The 23,562-nt window shown below is 37.6% G+C and overlaps 1 protein-coding gene across 13 annotated transcripts in view; it reads right to left on the reverse strand.

Moving 5' to 3' along the window:
- The window catches only part of BLTP1 (bridge-like lipid transfer protein family member 1), a 142,234-nt gene that overhangs the window by 96,287 nt on the left and 22,385 nt on the right, over positions 1-23,562 (reverse strand). For all 13 annotated transcript variants that reach the window (XM_087963165.1, XM_087963167.1, XM_087963174.1 and 10 more), the window contains 10 exons: positions 20,210-20,396; positions 14,380-14,461; positions 13,910-14,103; positions 12,909-12,988; positions 11,886-12,036; positions 7,266-7,422; positions 3,974-4,052; positions 3,755-3,846; positions 2,870-2,987; positions 2,602-2,757 (listed from right to left, as the gene is read on the reverse strand). In XM_087963165.1, the coding sequence (XP_087819291.1) occupies positions 2,602-2,757; positions 2,870-2,987; positions 3,755-3,846; positions 3,974-4,052; positions 7,266-7,422; positions 11,886-12,036; positions 12,909-12,988; positions 13,910-14,103; positions 14,380-14,461; positions 20,210-20,396 (1,296 nt within the window). The remainder of the gene's footprint in view (positions 1-2,601; positions 2,758-2,869; positions 2,988-3,754; positions 3,847-3,973; positions 4,053-7,265; positions 7,423-11,885; positions 12,037-12,908; positions 12,989-13,909; positions 14,104-14,379; positions 14,462-20,209; positions 20,397-23,562) is intronic.

The raw sequence follows: 23,562 nt of genomic DNA on the forward strand, positions 1-23,562 counted from the left end.
AAGTAGCTTGGGAGCTTTAGTTTAAAAAAGGAGATTTTTTTTCTATTAGTATTTATTTATTTAGTGTAGGGCATCTACAGAGGTCAGACAATCACATATTTCTATTTATTTAGCATATAGTATGGCATACAATGTCCTAAAGGTGTCGGTACCAGAAAGTCCAGTTGCCCCTTGAAAAAAGTACCTTTGGGATAACCATGACCTGGATGACTGAGAATCTCCATAGACATATGGTATGCAATGTCAAGGAAATCTACACATGCTAGACATAGGACATGCTAGTCCTGAAAGCTTAGATTGCTAATTCATTCTGTTTGGCACTTGCGTGTTTGGCAATTCCTGGTGCACCACGGGGAGCGAACTACTTCTACATCTATTAGCTAGTTCCAGGTTCTTCCAACAGTCTTGCCTTGCTTTGTAATGCCTCAGTCCAGATTCAACGCCGGCTTCTGCTCTACACACACACACACACACACACACACACACACACACACACACACACACACACACAGCTAGTTTTTCTCATCAAAGTGGTACTCATTTATCTACTCACAAAATTGCATAGTTGCAAACTCCTGGGTGGGCAGGAACTAGCGATCAAGCGACAGTAGCTCATTCCATTTCACAAAGCCAGGCTCAAACTGGCCACCAGTTCCTGTGTCATTAAGCCATTGCACCACCACGTCCCAATGTCTCAGCTGTTAAAGATGCTGAGCTTGTCAGCTGGAGAACTGATAGCTCGAGTTCAAGACCCCAGCTCCACACAACAGTATGAGCTCCCATTACTTGCCCCAGCTCCTGTCCATCTAGCAGCTGGAAAGCATGGAAATGCAAGTAGATTAATAGGTACCACTTTGGTGGAAGGCAATAGCATTCTGTGCACCTTTGGCATATAATCATGCTGGCCACCTGACCATGGAAATTGTCTTCAGACAACACTGGCTTTCTCGGCTAAGAAACGGTGATGAGCACCATGCACTAGCCTCCACTTCTCATAATATTGGTTTAATTTTTCTATGTAGGAGTTGTAATCGTGTATAATTTTTAAAAATCCTTTATTATTATGGAAAGGGGAAGGCAGACACCTGTGTACTTTGTACATATTGTAGTAGATGGTTGAAGACTTGTGTCTCCTCAACAGAAATATGTTATGTAAACACACTGAACTACAGAATGAGAAAGAGGCATCTTAGACATCTATTTCTGTTTCTGTTCATTGAAGGGAGAGAGACAATGAGGTCCTGGACTAAGAGTAGCACCCAGTCTCTTTCCCTCTGTCCATCTGACCTCACTGTTTTCTTCTCATTGTGAAGAAAAATACTGTAGACAGTTGTTCTCAGTTTCATTCAGTATTATACAATATGCCAACTGACTACTTCTGACTTTGCAAAAAGTACATTTGTGCCTGTCTTTGTGGGAATCGTTTCGCTTCTATTTTTATTTACATTAAAAGCAAATAGATGTAATATATTTTTAAAATGTTGCTTTTAGTCCATTATTGTCTTTATAGTTACTACAACAACCTTTTTGTTAGTGATAAAATATTTTAAATAAATACCCATTTAACAGTTTGCATTCACAGCTTGAAACTATCCTGATTTAAAATTTACTAAATTAGAAAATACACAAGGAGAATTGCCCTTTTAAAAAAAATATTACTATCCTGTATATTATTAAATCATTATAGTTCTGTCTTATGTACAGTTTTGGGGTGTTTTTTACAGTCCCTTTGAGAAAGGAACATGTTTCTAAAGTGTGGATTTAATCAAAATTTTGTGTTTACTGGGTTTATTAATAAATAAAAACTAAATTAATAATATCAGTAACTGAAAGGAAAAGGGAGTTCTGAAATCATAAACATGCCCGAAATAAAATTTATGTCGAAGAGATGACAAACAAATACTATTTACCTGAATAATAGACAACCTTAAATTTAGTATGCTTCACCACCACCCCATTAATAAAAGCTAGACAGAAAAAACAGTGGCCAGCTTCATCATCTTGCCAAGCTTAGAGACACCAGTTTCAACTCAAATCAATGTAGTAGATTTTCTCCCTTTCTCCCTGGCTGCATATGGCAAAATGATTAGGGTTAACTGAATAATTACTTCTCAAATGAATTGCTTGAAAACTAAATTATTCCACCGACAAAAATCAAATAATCACCAGAATGCATTCTCACTCACAGAAAAGACCACCACAGACGTTTCTCTTTGCTTCCAGTGGAAATAACAAAAGCAGGTAGAAAAATTGGTTATCTGAGGGCTAGATACAGTATGTGGGAAATTTATAACATCTTAGTTAGCTGCCAAATATGTTTTTCTTTATGGAATATACTTCACTGATAATGCAAATCTAGTAACTGTTAAAAATGAAATATGTTTTCATGCCAGTAACAGTTCTTTCATTGCATATTTCCCACCCTATTACAATCACAAAGAAAAAAAAAGATTTAAATGGACCTGGGATAATCTTCAGGTGGTATTTATTTAAATACAGTTGGATCTTTTGGATAATTATAATAATTTAAGCATGTTAAGCTGCTCAAATACCTTTAAGAAGAAATTTAGTATGCATACTTTACAACATAAGAGTTCTCACCATTTTCCTGTTGCTTTGTAGAACAATCGATCCAATTGTGCTGATTTGCAGACCAAATCATTTCAAACTGATGAAACATTACTTTAAAATTCCATGTATAGGGAACAAATGAGTAGATATCAGGAGAACTGTCACTACACCAATCTTCAATCAAGTCTAAAAGGTAAGAGAATGTTACTTCAGTGTGTGATAGCATATTAATCTTAATATTCTATCATGCTGACAATGGTATAATTGAAAAGAACAAGTTATATATGACCCAGAATACCTGTAAAGAAGTTTTTTTGAGCATATATGAAATGATAAGTAGCTTTATATACTTCAACTTCAGACTGCCAGAGTTGTGGCATGTTCCATGTGCGGGGATAAAAGGCGTTAATGTGAAACTAAAAAATAAAAATAAAAAATAGATACTGTTAACAATGTATAATTCATAGCCAAAAACTGTAACAGCAAAGATAAAACAAAGATATAACTCCTGTTTATTAACCTACAAATCCTTCTGTTAATTACTCGTATACAAAACCATCTAGCTGAAATTGTCAAATACGTTGATAACAAAGAGATTTCCTTTTGTAAGTAACCCACTGAACAATGATTTTATTTTGTAAGGATTGAAACTATTTTGAAGTGACCACATCAAGCTTTTTACTTCCATCCATGAAAGATATGTGACTATTCAGGAAATATTAAATGACTGTAACAGGCAACATGGCATGTTTAGTCTCCAAAGATGTAGCTCAATAAAGGCCCCATTGAAATATTTATACGTGAATACTAAACAAAAATCCACAAGCAGAAGAGCCAAATCATGAGCCCTCCTGATAGCATTTCCAGTCTACCCTGATGAGATTGCAGGTAAATCTGCAACAGGCTCCTCCTCAGGTATGAGTTACTGAGAGAGAGAAAAACATTTAATTTAGGAACGGTAATTTATATGAGAGTTCCACGTAATCAAGTAACACTATTTATATGCAAGTGCCAAATTTGGGAAATTTCTAATCTTGACTGTGTTTTTTTCTTATGAATATTATTCAAGAAAATATATTGTTATATATGTTGAGGAGATATCTACAATCACTTGGACTGGCTGTTGAAATAATTTGAAAACAAATACAACAGAAATTATTCTGAGAGTATACATATTACTTACAGCTAACATTTCTGCTTCTAAGAGAGTCCGAAACTGCATACTACTGGTAGCATCTATATGTAAAAGTTGTCCTTTAATAGTGGGAGAGTAGCCTAGTAAACAGAACAAATATTTGTTTTGGATTATGTTTCTCTTCAAAATGCTAATCAATATGTAAGGGTCACTAATTCAATATAATTTACCACAAAGAATACAAAAAATTTTTTTGCTTCTACTTACCATTTTCAGTGACAGTCATGGGAATATTAACTTCCAAGTAAGAACCTGCTCCAACATTTACATGCACTGCATTAGTTTCCTGCAAACAAATTTCAGAATTAGTTTAATTACTTTTATTAACATGATGTCTTGTTTCAAGCTACTGTATCACCATATGTAAAGATTAAAGACAGCAAATATAGTACAAATTATTAAAAGTAAAATAAAAAATTGAAACAGAAAGGAGAAATATAGTGTGTCCTTTGAGTACATAACACAGCTAAACATATCAAAGCTGTAAAATAGAATGAAGAGACAAAAATCTGGAAAAAACAACAGTAAACCATTCCATAGTCTTCCATCAAAACTGTGTGTGTGTGTGTGTGTGTGTGTGTGTATGGGTGTATATATACTGTATATGTATGTATGTATATATTTATAGGTATGTATATACATATACATGTACAATGTATATATACATGTATAGATATGTCTACCCTATTTCCCTGAAAATAAGATCTGGTCTTATAATTTTGGGGGCTCCAAAATAAGCATTAGGGCTTATTTTGGGGGATACACAATTTCAGGGTGATCAGCTTGGCTGGGCGCCCCACCCCGGCGTGCGCAAAAAAGGCAAGAACATGGGGACTGGCATTGTCCGGCAGCAGCTGCAGCCCGCCAGCCCCTTAGTTGGTGCATTCTGGGGCTGCACAGCTCATGCAGTGCAAGTGAGTTGATTACCTGTCCAAGCAGCAGATGGCGGCAGAGGGTGGGGGAAAGCACGCAATCTGGACACACCGCACAAGCTGCAGACAAGCCATAAGATGGTGGGACAGAGTGGGCAGCTGGCCACGGGAGGCTCATCTTCGTGACTCTTGGCTTGCCTGCAGCCTGCATTGAGTGTTGGGATTGTCTGCCTTTTTGGGGGTAGGGCTTATATTAGGAGTATGCTTTTAAAAAACAGGCTAGGGCTTATTTTCGGGAAAACACGGTGTGGGCGTGGGTGTATGTATGTATGTATGTATGTATGTATGTATGTATATGTATATATGTATGCATGTATATATATGTATGTGTATGTGTGTGTGTGTGTGTGTGTGTGTGTGTGTGTGTGTGTGTGTACAGTTGTGCTCATAAGTTTACATACCCAGGCAGAATTTATGATTTCTTGGCCATTTTTCAGAGAATATGAATGATAACATAAAAACTTTTCTTTCACTCATGGTTAGTGTATGGCTGAAGCCATTTATTGTCAATCAAGTGAGTTTACTCTTTTTAAATCATAATGACAATTACCCAAATGACCCTGATCAAAAGTTTACATACCCTGATGATTTTGGCCTGATAACATGCACACAGGTTGGCACAAAGGGGTTTGAATGGCTATTAAAGGTAACCATCCTCACCTATGATCTGTTTGCTTATAATTAGCGTGTGTGTATAAAAGGTCAATGAGTTCTTGGACTCCTGACAGACCCTTGCATCTTTCATCCAGTGCTGCACTGACATTTCTGACTTCTGAGTCATGGGGAAAGCAAAAGAACTGTCAAAGGATTTATGGGAAAAGTTAGTTGAACTGTATAAAACAGGAAAGGGATATAAAAAGATATCCAAGGAATTGAGAATGTCAATCAGCAGTGTTCAAACACTAATCAAGAAGTGGAAAATGAGGGGTTCTGTTGAAACCAAACTACAGTCAGGTAGACTAACTAAAATTTCAGCCACAACTGCCAGGAAAATTGTTCCGGATGTAAAGAAAACCCCACAAATAACTTTAAGTGAAATAGAGGACTCTCTGAAAATATGTGGTGTGGCTGTTTCAAGATGCACAATAAGGAGGCACTGGAAGAAAGATTGGCTGCATGGTCAAGTCATCAGAAGAAAGCCATTACTACGCAAATACCACAAAGTATCCCGCTTACAATACGCCAAACAGCACAGAGACAAGCCTCAAACCTTCTGGCACAAAGGCATTTGGAGTGATGAGACCAAAATTGAGCTTTTTGGCCACAACCATAAACACTATATTTGAAGAAGAGTCAACAAGGCCTATGAAGAAAAGTACACCATTCCTACTGTGAAACACAGAGATGGATTGCTGATGTTTTGGGGATGTGTGAGCTACAAAGGCACAGGAAATTTGGTCAGAATTTATGGCAAGGTGAATGCAGTATGTTATCAAAAGATACTGGAGGAAAATTTGCATTCATCAGCCCGGAAGCTGCACATGGGATGTACTTGGACATTCCAACATGACAATGATCCTAATCACAAGGCCAAGTCGACCTGTCATTGGCTACAGCAGAATAAACTGAAGGTTCTGGAGTGGCCATCTCAGTCTCCTGACCTCAATATCATTGAGCCACTCTGGAGAGATCTCAAACGTGCAGTTCATGCAAGACAGCCCAAGAATTTGCAGAAACTGGAGGCTTTTTGCCAGGAAGAATGGGCAGCTTTACCATCTGAAAAGATAGCCTTATCCACACATACCACAAAAGACTTCCAGCTGTCATTGATGTTAAAGGGGGCAATACACTGTATTAAGAACTGGGGTATGTAAACTTTTGATCAGGGTCATTTGGGTAGTTTCTGTTGTCATTATGATTTAAAAAGAGTAAACACAGTTGATTGATAATGGCTTCAGACAACCACTAACCATGAATGAAAGAAAAGATTTTGTGCTATCATTCATATTCTCTGAAAAATGGCCAAGAAATCATAAATTCTGCCAGGGTATCTAAACTTATGAGTGTGTGTGTGTGTGTGCGTGTGTGTAAAATCACAGTCACTGTGATCAAACTCAGCTTGAAAGCTTTATGTTCTCCTTAACAAGCAAAATTCTTAAATGAACTGACTCAAGTGAGTTCTTCCTATAGTATGACAGATTTCCTCCATTTCAAGAAAAACCTTGTTTTCTTAGAATATGGATTAACATTATAGGAAACTAGAAAATAGTCATGTCTCTTTATGTTTGTGTGTTGGTATATTTGTTTACTTTGATATGAAGCCTTATCTTGGGTGCAGAAAAAAATATTTGGATCAAGAAAAATATACACACATTTATATTATACCACATACACAAAATTAAAAATACAGATTTGTTGGAAAAAATTCAAAAAACATAATATTCAAATATGAAGGTATGGTTAAGTATACTTTTTCCATTAAGGCTTTCTGTATTGTACTATTTTCAATATTTCCAAAAGTAAATTATAAAAATATTATTTATAAAAAAACTTAACAGAAAATAATACATGTGTTGCAACAACTAGGGTTAATTTCCCAAGCTTCTAGCTAAGTTATATTTATTTACCCTATTTTTTGTAAAGAGCAAGTCAATAGTAGCATCTGCAATAATATTCATACGTAGCTCAAAAGCGAGGATCTGTCTTAGCTTCCCAGGAACTGGAAGTTCTGTAACTTTCATTACTTGATAATCGGGTGGGAAAAAAAATTTCCACAAACAATCCCTAAAAGAAAAATCAGATAAACGAGTAACAGATAAACGAAAATAAATGTCAATCATTTATGAATATTTTCGGTAGTAATTTTACACAAGAGCAACACTGATGGTTCAGATTCTCTACATGCATATGAATTTACCTCAGGATCAAGCTACATTTAAAAAATTTCCCATGAATGAATGAACCAGGTTTCATGCATCCTCATCAACCACTTAATCTCTATACACTACTAAAATTCCTCTTTGTGTGTAATCTTTAATTGGATGTGTTAGGGATAACATTGTTTTACCCTAACTGTTTTGGGTAAAGATAATAAAATGATGAATCATGGTTTGTCAGATAAAGTGTATGTGACTTTAAGCTAAAGGAATGTAATTAAGGGTGCAGCTGTAAAAGTACTATATAAGCAGCAAGGCACTCTCTGGCTCTTACTGGCTGGCTTATTGAAGACTGCGTTCTTGCTGGATCGGGGAGGAGAAGAAGTGTTGGATTACTTTGAAAATATTTCTCAACGGAGAGAAGATAAGTTTTGGACAGATTTATTATATGTGTACTGACACTGGCTATTCAACACGGACTTTGCAATCAGAGTATCCTCGACAAGACTTGACTGAATTTGGTATATGACTAATGGACTGTTTATAATGACTATGCTATAATTCTTAAATGGAATAAATTATAATTTTGATAGCACAAGCGTATCTGTATTTTTACTGCGTGTTAACGAGAAGGCTTATCTCACACATTTACCTGTCTTCCTATCTGACTTCGCTGCACATTCTGTTTAGTTTGTTTTCCTTAACACCTGTTGGGGAATCCAGGCTTAACAGGATGAAATGGTATATTGTAAGGCAATAGTTTCTGAACAAGGTACTTCAAATGGCGCTAACTACAGAATTTCAAAATTTTCAAAATCCAGGAGCCATGCTCCCATGGAATTAAAATTCAGCAATTTTTATAAAACATTTTATGACATTATGAAATGTCATAAAGCATTTCTTGTTGTCAGCTCCTCATGTATGACTGCTATAGAGTTCAACATGGACTACTTTCAAGGCAGATACAGCTGTGTGAAAAAGTCCTGCACGCTTTCAGTTTTAAGCTGTATTTACATGTTTAATCAACTTTCATTCATAGAAACCATGCAAAATTAGTACTTTGATGAAAATTTCTGTAGTCGGATTGAGATGCATAATTTTTATTAATATAACCAAAATATCTTTAAGTTTTTGAGTGAGTTTATGTGCTAAAACACAACTTGCATTTTTGAGAATGTTAGGATCCAAGTAGCCAATCAGCAGCGAGCTTTGGCTGACCAATCAAAATGCACAGAGGCTGGGGGAGGGCGGAGCTGGCGTCGTGACGATACGGCATGCGATCTTGGAGGTCTGAGATCGCTGCCGATATCTTTGCTCCTGGACGGTCCAATCGGATCTAAACCGTCCCGAAGAGACGGTGAAAGTGAAGAGCGCATCCTGTCAATCCCAGGGATACTGCAAAATCCCTGGTAGATCCAGGAGCAGCTCTTTTTGCCAGCGGCAAAGATGCAGCCATTAAAGCTGCTGAAGTTGGGACAGCTCCGAAACGAAAGAGAACGGAAAGAGAGAGTATGCCAGTTTGGTGAGAACTTTTCCTTTATTCTAAGATTTGAAAGGACACCCTAAGGAAAAGAAAGAATCTGTAAAAGTTTTGACAGAAGTGATTAAGCGGCAATTTTAAACAGGAATGTCAAAGTAATATCTTTATTTTTTTTTTCTCATTGCTGGATTTTCTACACATGATCTTATATTTTGAAACTGGACTGGTTTTTTTCTCTTCTTTCATCTATTCTTTTTCTCCTTTTCAATTTTATAATATTTTAGGCTAGAGGCTCCCTTTTAGTTATTTTTTTAAAATATCTTTTTCTTTTTTTAATTAATTCTTATTATATTTTGCTTGGAAAAGGAGGGGGAAAGTGAAAGCAAAAGAAACTTTGTAACACTGCCAACTAGAGGCTTGGAAATATTCTATTTCTCTTTTGACCAGACAAAGCTGAGAAAGAACTGAGACTTTTTTTCAGGGATATTGCTATTTGATAAGATAGAGGGAAGAGCATGGGAGAGTATTATTGCAGGTGCTCTTCTGGGTTTCTATCAACAGCTGGAATCTGGTATGGAAGCTTATAGGAAAAGAAAAGGTGATAAGTCTCTGGAGAAGAGAGTTATAACAAGAGCCTTGGATAATTAAACAAAGTGCAGTGTGCTCTTTTTATTTTTTCTAAGCTGTGCTACCCCTCCTCATCAGTTTACTTTTTGTAATAGCTATTTGGATTTTTGGCTCTTTGGAACTTGTCTTTGTTTTTGTTTTTCTTGTCTTTGGAAGTAAAATTTCTACACTTGCTTTTTAATTTAAAGGAAAAGCTTTAGTATTAATGATTCCCTTCCTTTTCTTTTTAAGGGAGTAGCCTTTTTCTCTCTCTCCCTTCCTGGTATTTTTGTCTTTCCATCTACCTTCCATATTGGTTTTTTTTGTTGTTGTTGTTTATCTTTCTGGCCTTCTTTTTTTTTCTTATGCATCCTTTTATATTTGAGACCTCTTAATTGGATTAAGGTGTTGAAGAACCTGAAGAATTTTTCCTTTCTTTTTTTTAGCTTTTTATTCTTCACTTTTTCGCCTTTTTTAGGATTTTACAACTTTTTCTTTTTTGTGTGTGTTTCTGGTCTTTTCCTTCATTTTTGAATTTTTATTGTTATCTAACCAATCAATTGGATTAAGGTATACAAGAACCTAAAGAATTTTTTTTCTTTTTTTATTATTATTACTATTTGGCTTCTTTTTTCCTACTATTTTTATTTGGAACTGCAATGGGTTATTTCACAATTGGATTAAGGTCTAGAAGAACCTGAAGATTTTGAATTGCTCGAAATGAGTAGGAAATTAACAGCTCCTGGTTCCTCAACTTCTACTTCTTCCTCTCTACCGTCTGGAGGACAACGTTCAATACAGACAATGTTAAGGCAAGAAAAAGAACAAGAAAAAGTGACCCTTCAGATGATTATGCAAGGAATTCAAAATATTCAAACAAGATCAGAGAATATTGAAAAGAGAATAGAGAACATCGAACAAAGAACAGGGAAAACCAATGAAAAAGGGGAGAACATCCAACAAATGATGATGAAGTATGATGAGAGACTCCAAAAAACAAAAACAGATTATTGAATCCATTATTGCAGCCTGGCATCATATTGTCACCAAAGATCACGTGCAAAGGCTTATAGAGTCTATGCCAAAGCGATGCCGCCTGGTGATAAGCAATAAGGGCTGGCCAATTTCATTTTAGTAACCATGTTTGGTTACCTAAACGGTCGTTTCCAGGCCACAAACAATAAAAATGTTAACAAAACACTACCATCGGCCTTAGTAATTACAACATGTATGCCACTGGGTATGTATCAGTTAATCTGTTTTCATAGTCATTGTAAGCATGCAAGAAAATTCACAATCTCCATCCAAACAGCACCAAATTGCAAAAAGCTTATGCTTTTCACTTAAAAACCACCAGTATTTATTTAAATATAATAATATCTGCATAGCAGTTAGCATAAAATATTATAAAATCAATGGCCTATCCAAAAAATGTCATAAACCGTAAACCGTGCAGGACTTTTTCACAAAGCTGCACATCTCTGAGTACCTCCCTGAATTTTAAAGAACTTTTCCAATGCATCAGAAGCTCTGCCATTGTTGAAGGCATTAAGTAAGTAATCCTGTAAGTAAATATCTGTGAAATGAACAGGGAGGGGAGGGGAGAGAGATCATCTAGTCCTTCATAAAGATCACCTTATGTTGAGATCCTGCAATCAAAATCTTCGAAGAGGCATATTTGCCTATTAAATATATAAGACATGTCTTTGCCTTATCTCTGGATTAACATCTATTTTTTCAACAGTTTCCATGGAATCCTAGGTTTCCTCAGGAGATTGTTTTTTAAAAAAAACATTTTTAACTATGAAATCTATGAACACAAACATAGTAGTGGGAATTTTTATTCATTGCAATTCATCTGTTAGCCTGCTACTTTGCTGTTGTTGTAAACATAACAAGTGGATCGTGTATGTCAGAAGTGAATTGTATTGTGAAGTTTTCTTATTTCTTGTTATTTTTGTAAAGGGGTTGCCTAAAAATTGAACATTATTTCAAGAATTCATCCAAAATAAACAGGTTGAAAAAAGCTAATACAGACCTAATTAATAAATGGATTCATTTTCATAATTGTCAGGTGTTCTGTCACTGGAATGGTAAGTTTTAGCTTTAGAAAGCCATTATATGATTTTAGAAGTTTTCTAAGAACATCAGGAACAAATATTTTTTGAAGAAATAATTGTTTTTCTGTTCTACATATACAAGAATGAACAGAACATCTCTACATGAACTTTATTCCACATTCCTCACTTTCTCTAGCATAGTCATTTAAAAAATGATAACAGTACCTTTTCCGGTCAGCCCATGGTCCATAATTAAAGTCTGTTCCTTTGCCACAAACAATATCTAATCCCCAGCATGGTGGTAAGTCTTGCAATTTGCTATCTTCATTACTTGTCTCTCCCTCGTTGCTTTCATCAGTTTCTTCTGGTACAAGACCTATATTTTGGGAAACAGTTCCCTCCATAACATATATTCAAATAACTCATAACTTGAAGGCTTCACTAATGGATCAAAGAACCAAGTACATAAAGGATCAACAGATATTTTACAAACCTACTAAAATTAAAAACCAGATATATACAGATACTACCAAAAATTCTAACAAAATGTATTGAAATATTTTGTACTGACCCAGAATTGTAAGAAACTTAAGAATTTCCCAGACATCACGAGAATCAACATTTACCTAAATCCAGTACTTTGCTACATCGGTTAATATTTTCCAATTGTAAAAAAGGTAAGGCAAAAAGCACAAAAGAAAAAAACTAGATCTGTTACACCGTCTTGAAATATGGACATGCAATCAAATTTCAGATGTATTTTTGCTAATATTTCTATCAAACAATTCCTGCTGTTTTACATTAGCAAATGCCATACGTAATCTGATAATGGCATAATTATAAAAATTTCCAGAAGGGTTGATTTTTTTTGGGGAAAAACAGCTGATAGGTTGGCTGGTGAGCTAATTTACTTAAGATCAGCTAATAAAGTTTGAAATGTGCAGTTCACTGCACAATAGCAACTCAAATAATTCAATGATTTAAAATTAATTGTTCAATAATTATAGGACATTAGTAATAGCCTATAGATATTTAGGATAGAGTCAAACTGGGTACCAATCCATGATGAGGAATTAAGCCATTTTTTTAAGTTAAAAAGCAAGACTAAATTGAATCAAAATGGGCAGAAGTACTCTCTGTAAAAGGGAAAGGTTAACTATTCTAGGAATGTTTCCAGTTCAAAACATGGAAAAAACCCTAAGATCTTGAAAATTGTTATTACATTTAAATGAGAAGATTCACACATACCTGGTTCATCCATATAGTAATAGATGTCAACATCATTTGACTGCATCACAACAAAACCTTCTCCCATTAATCTTGGAGGCCTGTTATAAAAAAGAAACAAAAAATGGAAAGGAAAAATGTAAATATTGCATTTATCAATGGGATTCTAGTCTATGGAAATTTACAATCCATATGTCAGTCTTTAAGAAGACTGCCACAAGACTTATAATAAAAAATTATGACTATTAAAAGTTGTTATAGCCTTTGTGTTTCTGGTTAATTTACTTAAGAACTTTTAAAAGGTTTTCAGGCAAGATAAAAAATCTGCATTTTTCTCATGCTCAGACTGATGCAAAATCTTGTTGCCTGATTCATCAATAGTAACATATTGATAAACATATTAACATTTTCTAGTATTAACTAAATTAATGCTGAATTAAAATGTTTATTTTATTTGCTTCCAAGATTTTATTCAAATCATTTGAAAGCATATATTTTTGAACTTTAACATGATAAACTTCCTAAAATTATTGAATTGTGGTAGAGAAAGTTGTTGTAGCCAAACTAAATTTTTAATTGAAAAACTTTCACAGTAGAAATTAAATATATTGGTTTAATTTTTTCTTTCAAAGTTTTATCCTGTCCTATATTTCAGTCATTTATTAATAGTTTTCTGTTAAAATAAAACATAGATGCATTCTGAGAGTATATAGCACTATTCTTTTAAACAATATGCCCTGGCCATGATAATAAATATTTGGTTGTAATTAATATTTATCCTCTGCAAGGGGATAATCAGAAATTAACCATCGAAAAAAACAAAATAATGCTAGGAGTTCCAAAAATTATGCCTACTATACAGGCAAGCACTCAATAAGGCAAGTCTCATTTCCCTCCATCGTTATAGAGAAATCCATGACACTTCCTTAGAATTGTAAATTATTAAGATTCCTTCATTCCCAAATGGTTGGATACCCCATTACTATATTATATGTTCTGTAGTTTTAACTTATAATACATACTCATCATTTTGAAGACCAACATATCTTGGACTTGGAACAAGCATAACTCTCACATTTTCCAGTTTTCCTTTTAGAATGTGCATAAACTGATCCAGATGGCTTGAAGGTGGCTTTGTGGTATAAGTTAAGGAAGCATCATCAAAGTTAATACATATAGTCTGAGGCAGATAATGATTTCCAAAGGCTAAGCGGCCCTAATTTAAAAGAAAGACAACCACATGTTAACTTTTAATTCTTTGTAACAAGACATTCTTCTTAAACAATTTTACTTATCATTTTAAACAAACCATATATATCACCTGTAGAAATATATATGTAATCATTTTCACATGCACGCACATATTTGAATCATGTCAACAAAATAATGCTTCCAAGACCAAAATGAAATATTATAATGACTATTGAAGAAAGTGATCTTCAAAAACCATAGAAAATCTAAAATGCAGATAACCAGGATCTTTTTTACTTACTGTGCTAACATTGACTTTAATTATGGGAATAAGAGATCTCCATGAAGATGAGGGGTCATAAGAATCACTTTTTGCTTTGACACTGAAGGAAGAAAACAAATTAAGTTTACATACTGAACAATAAAAATTAGAAGCTCCAAAGTAACATGCAAAGCAAATCATATTAAGAAAATGGAAAAGAACTTCATGACCAGAGGACTGCAGAAAAACACAATACTTGCCACGCATATATTTAAAAAGCTAAACGTATATAACACAGTGCTATAATATAATTTATGACAATTACCTTAAAACTTTCCCACCATGCATCCTTGCTTTTCTACCTTATGTTAATAATCACATAAGTGTGGGATGGGATGGGTTGGGATGGGATAGGATAGGATAGGATAGGATACGATAGGATAGGATAGGATAGGATAGGATAGGATAGGATAGGATAGGATAGGATAGGATAGGACGGGACAACTTTATTTGGCCAAATGTGACTAGAGACACAAGGAATTTGTCTCTGGTGCAGAAGCTTTCACTGTACATGCAAAGCAACAGAATTATAATACTAATAACACCAATGGATGTAATAAAGAAGATGACCAGAAGGATAATAATATACTACAGCCAGACAACATGGGTACAGATACATAGACATTAGACAGAACTGTGAGAATTAGGTGTTCAGCAGAGGGTGGGTGGTACAAGAGGAAAAAAACTGTCCCTGTGTCTAGTTGTTTTGGCATGCATCCCAAGGGGAGGAATTGAAAGAGTTTATGTCCAGGATGTGAGGGGTCTGTAGATATTTTCTCAGTCCTCCTTCTGACCTGCACAATATACAGGTAATCCCCAGGTTACAAGCATTCCCTTAGCGAATGTTTGAAGTTACATGGTAAGTTCCCCCTAGTGTTTACGAACAAGTCCCGAAACTACAAATGTTGTAGCACCATGGCAGTTGTTCACTTATGAACAATTGCAGAGGCTCTGCAACATCTGTCCTGCCTATTCTCCTCTGCTCCGCACTTTGCTGGCCAAAACGGAGCTTTGGAGGGGCAGGCCTGCCCCCCTGACGCTCCATTTTAGCCTGCGCAGGCCTCACCCAGCACTTTGCCTACCAAAACAGAGGTTTGGAGGGACGGACCCGCCCCTCCAATACTCTGTTTTGGCCTGTGCAGGCCTCACCCCGTACTTTGCTAGCCAAAACAGAGCCAAAGGAGGGAAGTCTGCTGTAGCCAATGATGTTCTTCAGGCTTCTCCACACAGTTGCGGGTTCATTAGCTGAGAAGTGATTTCTCAGCTTTTCGGAGTAGTTTCTCTTTGGTACCCTGATCTCTCTTGTTAATACATTCCCAGTCTGATTGTACAAAAGCCTATCTCCTTTCCTGTAGGCATCCTCTGAATACAGAGCACGTTGATGAATGAACTGAAAATAACAAATGAATCAAAAATACTAGGTTTATCTTCAGTAAATATCTAAAAAAAATTGTGAAGTCATTATTAGAAAATTTAATACTTCAACCTCAAGAGTGTCATGTGAGAAGAAAACTTGTATTAGCGGCACCTATTATTAGACCAATTGTGTTTTTAAATACCGCAATAACTTTTTCCCACAGACTTCCCACTTAAGAAAACAATGATTCTAAAAATAGAGATGTCTTATATAAAGCTGAAAAACTAGATAATTTTCTACGAGAGTTGTAAGGCCAGGGGTGGGGAACTATGGCCCATGCTGAATCAGGAATTCTGGGAGTTGAAGTCCACAAGTCATAAAGGGGACATAATTCCCTACATTTGTCTTAGGCCAGTAATCTCCTGGACATGCTCTCAGCTTCCACTACTGTAATTAGGCTAAAATATGAGGTAAAACAAAACAATTGCAGGCAGTTCCAGTAATCTTTTAAGAATATTTTCAACTGTATTATGCAAAACCTAATGCCCTATTCTGAAATGCTACATTGCTACAATGTTTAATTAATTTTAGCTTCAATCCAGACAAGTAAGAAGAGAAAGCAGAAAGATTATTTATATTCCACCTGGGAACATTTTCCAAATAATTTTCCAAGAATCAGAAAAATTACCCTGAGTAGTTCTACAGTACAGGAGCTGGACAGAAAGGGCATTGGTACTTACCTGACACACCCGTTCTCGAGCTGCGAAGAGCATCCAGTAGTGGAAGGTGCTTCAGTCTCTGCTTATCTAGGCTGGGCTTAATTTGCGGAACGCTCCTCCTCCTCCACGGGACTCCTCCCTAGCGTTCCCCAGTTTTGGCAAAGATGAGAGAAACAAACACCCTCGCCCTTAATACTGTAAAAATTTGTTGGCCGAAACAGGATCCCACCAGACGGAAGAGGGTGGGGCTGGATGCTCTTCGCAGCTCAAGGAAGATCGGGCGTGTCAGGTAAGTACCAACGCCCTTTCTCCGACGAGCTGCTCAGAGCATCCAGTAGTGGGACATACTAAAGCTTGGCCTGTCCTACAGGAGGGACTCCGTCTGTCTTGGGATCCCCTCCTGGTCCCTGTGGACCCGTTGCAGAACTCTTCTGCCAAAGGAGGCCTCGGCTGATGCAAACACATCTATTTTATAATGCCTAATGAAAGGCGATGGAGAGGCCCAGGTTGCAGCACGACAGATGTCAGTGATCGGTGCCTGCGTGGCCCATGCTGCCGATGTTGTGGCGCTCCTTGTTCAATGAGCTGTTATGCCCCTGGGCACCTGAAGTGCTTGAGTCTGATACGCTTTCGCTATTGCGGCCCGTAGCCAACAGCCTATTGTAGAGGATGAGACCTTGCATCCCTGATTGTTGGGCTGAAAATACACAAATAAAGCCTCTGTTTTTCTAAAAGAGGCTGTGCGGTGAATATATATTCGTAACGCTCGCCTCACATCCAGCCGATGCCATTGTTGTTCCAGCCCTTGGGATGGCCTGGGACAAAAATTAGGAAGTATCAGTTCTTGTGCCCTGTGAAAGGCTGAATTAACTTTGGGTATGAACATAGGATCGGGACGAAGGACGACCCTGTCGGAATGGAAGACGCAAAGATCTTGTCTGATCGACAAGGCTGCCAGTTCTGAAATACAACGAGTGATCGCTACAAGAAAAACTACTTTATACGTCAGAAATTGGAGACTTGACGATTGCAAAGGCTCGAAAGGGCACTTAGTGAGTGCAAGAAGGACCTTGTTAAGGTCCCAAGTGGGATAACGGTGAACCGTTGGCAGGCGTAAGTTCGTGGCTCCTCGAAGGAAACACTGTATGCGTGGATGATGGGAAAGAAATAGGAGACCTTCATAAGTGACGACTGATGCCAAGGCTGCCACTTGTCTTTTCAACGTATTAGGTGATAATCCCCTGTCAAGCCCCTCTTGTAAGAACTCTAGGATCTGAGCCACAGATGGAGAAATGGGATCAATTTGAGACTTGGTACACCATTTGCAGAAACTGGACCACATGGCATTGTAGATGCAAGTTGTTGAGGGGCGTCTGGCAGCTTGGATGGTGGCGATAACTCTGTTGGAAAACTTTTCGCTCTTCAGATGACTCCGCTCAATCTCCAGACGGTCAGGTGCAACCATTGAGGGTCCGGATGTTGAAGGGGTCCTTGGGTTAAGAAGACCCTGTCTGGCAAAATTCTCCATGATGATGATAGATAGACTGCGGAGGTCTGCAAACCACGACCGTCTGGGCCAGTAGGGACCTACCAGAAGCAGTTCCGCCCTCTCATCGAGCAGCTTCTGGATGACCTTGGGGATCAGTGGAAGTGGCGGGAATGCGTACAGAAGCCCCAGGGGCCAACGGCAATGGAGTACATTGAAATTCTCCGCTCCTTGCGAGGGGTATCTGGAAAGAAATCTCGGGAGCTGAGCGTTGAGGGGGAAAGCGAACAGCGAAAGGGCGTTGGTACTTACTTGACACGCCTGTTCTCCTTGAGCTGTGAAGAGCATCCAGCCCCACCCTCTTCCGTCTGGTGGGATCCTGTTTCGGCCAACGAATTTTTACGGTATTAAGGGCGAGGGTGTTTGTTTCTCTCATCTTCGCCAAAACTGGGGAACGCTAAGGAGGAGTCCCGTGGAGGAGGAGGAGCGTTCCACAAATTAAGCCCAGCTTAGATAAGCAGAGACTGAAGCACCTCCCACTACTGGATGCTCTGAGCAGCTCGTGGGAGAAACTAGGTATCATCAATCTCAACACATTCAGTCTACAGGAGAGGTTTTTTAACAGCCTTAGCAAGATTGATTCAGTCATCCCCCAGCCCTCATTTCAGCATTTTTTAGATTTTAAGAAGGGAGGAGGTTTTTTTGAAATATATTTACCAATATTAAATTAAGGGAGACAATTTATGAATATGTGTTTTGTTTTTTGTTTTTATGCACTTTTATTTTGGTATAGTCTTGTTTTGCTTTCTTTTGCTTTTGTATATTTTTTTCTTTTTTTGGAGTTTGTATTTTAATGTTTTGAATAAAATAAAAAATTGACTAAAAATAGTTTCCAACAAGCAGGTGGTATTTGATGGAGGGGAGAAACATAGCCAGGGCAATCAACCAATCTGTTTTGATGGTCCTATATCTGTGATGGCGAACATATGGCACGCATGCCAGAAGTGGTACGTAGAGCCCTCTCTCTGGGCATGCAAGCCATTGTGCCAGCTCAGCTCTACCATGCAGGTCTCTGCCACGCATGCGCAGGGGGTGGGGCGCACACACGGGGTTGCACACACATGCGTGGAAAGTGGGGCACTTGTGTGGGGGTCATGCGCGCATGTGTGGGGGGTGCAGGAGAGTTGCATGTGAGGCGCATGTGCAAGGCATGTGCACATTGCATTTTGGGGATCTGTGCGTGCATGTGTGCTTTGGGCACTTGTTGCCAAAAAGGTTAACCATAACTGTCCTATATGGTATACATTAGGATAGCCTCTTTTGCCAACTCCATACCTGTGTCAGGATAGGCACTAGTAGTAGGAGCAACACATTTTATACTAATATAGTTTTTGCCAACGTGGAGACTAATAGATGTACTTTAACTTGGCTAAGTGAAAAAACTGATAAAATAAGTATACTCCCAATCATCATCATCATCCTTGCCACTGCCTATCCACTGCAGGATGAAGGCCTTTTTTGCATGTTTCCAACCAATATGGTCTTGAACTTTCCTTTGCCAGTTGGGCCCCAAATACTTGCTGATATCACTCCATCTTGGTTTAGGGCTCTTTTGTGGATGTTTTTTATCAAGCAGAATCCATTCTATAATTGCCTTATTCCACCTGCCATCAGTTCTTCTTGCTATGTGACCAGCCCATTTCCATTTCATTACAAATTAAAATGTATTGCTGTGCATAAAGATAAGAAATTCCATTTCCAATTCAATACAAAAGCTACAAATGGAACAAAAATCCATGGAAAGATACATGCTTGGCATCACAAGACAAGATAGAAAGAAAGACCTGCACATGGATTAGAGAAGAAACGAAAATATATGATGCCATCAAAAGAGTAAAAGAACTGAAATGGAAATACTCCCAATAACTAGACACATTTCATTTAAAAGAGTGCATCTATTTACTATTTGTAGATAATGTATTAATGTATAAATGCCTCAACTGTAAAGCATATTACTGAACAGGCCAATTCTTTCTAAAAACCCAATGCACTAATCAGTAGGTACAAGCTAAATAATTACATGTTTAAACTAAGCATAAACCACTTTCTGTAGAGAAAGTGTTAGAACCAAAGGAATGAATCATTTTTAAAGCTTTGTTGTATTTGTTTGTTAAATAAAATTTAATTGGTAAAGCAGTAAAGTTAGCACCATGTTCAAAGACTTATGTGAATGAACACAATCCTTACCTGTCAAGATTTGTATGTGTTTGCTCTTGCCCATTTTCTTGTGCTTTTTCATCCTTTGTTTTTGGAGGAATTATGGTTGGCTCTAAACCAAATAATTCCTGAAGTTGTGCATAAAGATAAGAGCGGTTGTAGACATGAAATTCAAAATCATTTACCATGATATATAATCTTGTTTCTGCTTTAGGATCTATGAAGTTAAAAAAAGATGTATATTTCATTTAGCAAACTGATTTTAAGAGTCAACCTCACAAACAAATGTAGAGACGTATAATTACATGTATATTATACACAAAATCATTAATTACATGCCTCATGCACAAGGATGACCTTCTAAAATAATTAACCAACCAATATGCATAATGTATCTAATTAAGTTTGTAAACAATCACATGCATCATTTGTATTATCAGTCAATATTCAACAAGAAGACTTATAACAATTATTTCATTAGAATACTGGTTAGTAGCTTCTGTCTAGTGGCCAGCCAGTAAGATGGACATAAAACACTATTAATTAAACACAAAATAGGTTTTAGCTATGGCTTGAATTCTTCTCAAAGATAGATAAAATGATTGGAAAGAATTACAAACACTCACAGTAGCAAAACAAAACACGCTCTCTGTTACTGTGAAGTTTAAATGACTTGTTTTGAATATGTTTCCTAAGACCCACTTTGGATTTTTTCTATAGAAAAACAAGATCTCTATGTGCCTTGTTTTTGTGTCTTTTTTATCCATTAACATGCCAATATCCTAAATGGCTAGGAGTGAGGAGAAAAACGATTAGTTGATAAAAGAGATACAGGCCAACAAATAAAAGCAAATAAAGGCAGCCAACAGATGTCATTTTCATATATATTTTCACCTACAACCTCTTATTTGCAAAGCTATTACTCTGTCTGGAATGGGGCAATGAATGACAGGCACATGGCTGAGCCCACTTCACTGCGGGCTGGCCACGCCCGACCCAAGGCAGGCAATCAACCTTGGCCCAATTCATAGCATAGGACAAGTCGCTGCGTGTCCCAGCAGACAATCCATGCACCAGACGGTGGGCTCTATCTTCCCACTGGATGCAGTCCTGCCAGCTCAGCTTCGAAAAGGTAGAGGGGCAAATGTGTTGTTTTTTTCCTGGCAAGAAGCAAAATAATATGACTAGCTGCGGTTTGTGTGCAAAGATCAGATCAGATTTGATTAGGGTAGTGACAAATTATTGGGACTCTGAACATATCATTGCCCTGAGGCACTGCCCTGTGATCACTGGGGGAGAGGGGGGAGAGAAGAGAAGCTGGAAGAGTAGGAGACGCCTGATATTTCTGGTGGATTTCACTATCAGGCATATCCTTTCTCTCCCCCTCCCTCCAGTGATCGCATCAGGAAAGTGATGCGTTCAGAGTCCTAATAATTTGGGGGTTGCAATCACTACCCCTAATCAAGTCCGATTCATTAATTCCGACAAGGAGAGAGAGGGAGAATTGAGAATAATTTAATTATGGTCTGGACACCTGAAAAGAAGTAAATTGTAATTCTGTTTAAAGCTGCAGTGAACACCTTTTATTATAGAGAAAATCACTTAGTTTTATAACATAGTTAGAACTTAATCTTGTATAAAGAACTACTAATCCTTGTTTTTAAAAAAGGGATGGTCTTGTTTGGGGAGGAGGAATATGTGGTGGGGGGGGCAGAAGGCAGAAAAAGAGAAGACGTCTGATATTGAAATACACCAGAAACATTGTCCTAATATGATCAAAGAAAACATATTGACTAGGAGAATAGTTGTATGACAGATCAGGATTATTGGTTTATGCTTCTATTACAAGAAAACATCTTTCTTTTTAAAAGCTAATGAATTCCTGTTTTGGGATTGCAACTTTTGTTGCAAACATCTTTCTGGACATTTTCATATGCATAATGTCATTTCATCTAATTCTACCTGTGTGGGTCGGAGTGAAAGTTGAGATTCCCTCCCACCCTCTCTCCCTCTTTCTTTTCTCTGTCTTTCTCTGAGAGAATCACTTTCTTTAATGTTTTCATTTTATTTTCACTGACTATAAATTACAGAGAATACCCTCAGCTCAGTCAGAGAAGCTTTAAGGGATGGTTGACAGTTCCTTTTCCGAGAGGGTTCCTTCACATTTATCATGCCTCTTCCTTAGGGGCTTTGTTATGCAAATGTGGCTGAAACTGATAATTCCAAAGTACTTCATTTCAGGTTCCTTTTCTTCTTTGTAATCTGATAGGAAAGTTGTCTTTAATTTCAGCACTACTTGTCACTCAGGTATTATGTAAAGTTTTCTGATATACTCTTCAGAATGCAGGAAGCCTCATCCTGAAACTGAAAACAAATTCCTGATTTCTGGATGTGCTTGGAAGGACTCCATTATTAGCCAACCTCTCCCTTTCACCATGTGTCTCTGCCTGCCCACCCACTGCCTTGGCACAAATCCACAGCATTCAGCCAAGGGGCTCCTTGCAAAAGCTTGGAACTTCTGGAAGGCAACAGATTGCAGAGACCCACTGAATTGCTCCTCTGGTTTGCCTTCTCCCATCCCATCCATCACGCTCATCCCAGTCCCTACATGCAAAGTACAGCGGGTCATATTATTCTGTTTCTTGCCGGGGGGCGGGAAACAACACATTTGCCGCTCCCCCAATCTTTCCAGTTTCCACTTCAGGAAGCTGAGGCAGCAGGATTGCGCCCAATGGGAAGGCAGAGGCCCACCCTTATGTATACGATTGGCTTCTGGGACGCACGGCTACTTGTCCTGTACTGTGAATTGGCCAGGGACAAATGTCCCTCAGCAAATCACCTGGAACAAGGGTGTGGGAGAGGAGTGCTGGCAGAGAGCCAGCTGAGGATGAACACCCGTGGTGAGTTGGCCTGCAGCAGGGGAGGGGTGTGTGCGGTGACGTGGGTACAGCCATGTGTGTGTGGCTAATTATTCTAGACTCTACTCTGTCCTCTATACTGTATCCCCATCCATTTTATTGCCATTTTCATGTTTATTCCATGTTTAAATAACATGCAAAGTCATGATTAGAGTTAAAGCATTAAATAAGATTGGAATGGTTCCGCTGTTCCACTTAAGACATTATAGAGTACAGTAGTCCTTGACTTACAGTAGTTCATTTAGTGACCATTCAAAGTTACAACAGCACTGGAAAAAATAACTAATGACAGTTTTTTACACATGACCATTACACCATCCCCATTATGATTGTTGCAGTTTCCGGGAGTCATGAGATCAGCTTTTGCGACCTTCTGGCAAGCAAAGTCAATGGGGAAGTCAAATTCATTTAACAACCTTATTACTAACTTAAGGATTGCAATGATTCGCCTAACAACTATGTAAA

Source organism: Notechis scutatus, chromosome 4, assembly GCF_049901735.1.
Source record: "Notechis scutatus isolate UNSWTSFEM ecotype Mainland chromosome 4, rNotScu1.2, whole genome shotgun sequence".
NCBI lineage: Eukaryota > Metazoa > Chordata > Lepidosauria > Squamata > Elapidae > Notechis > Notechis scutatus.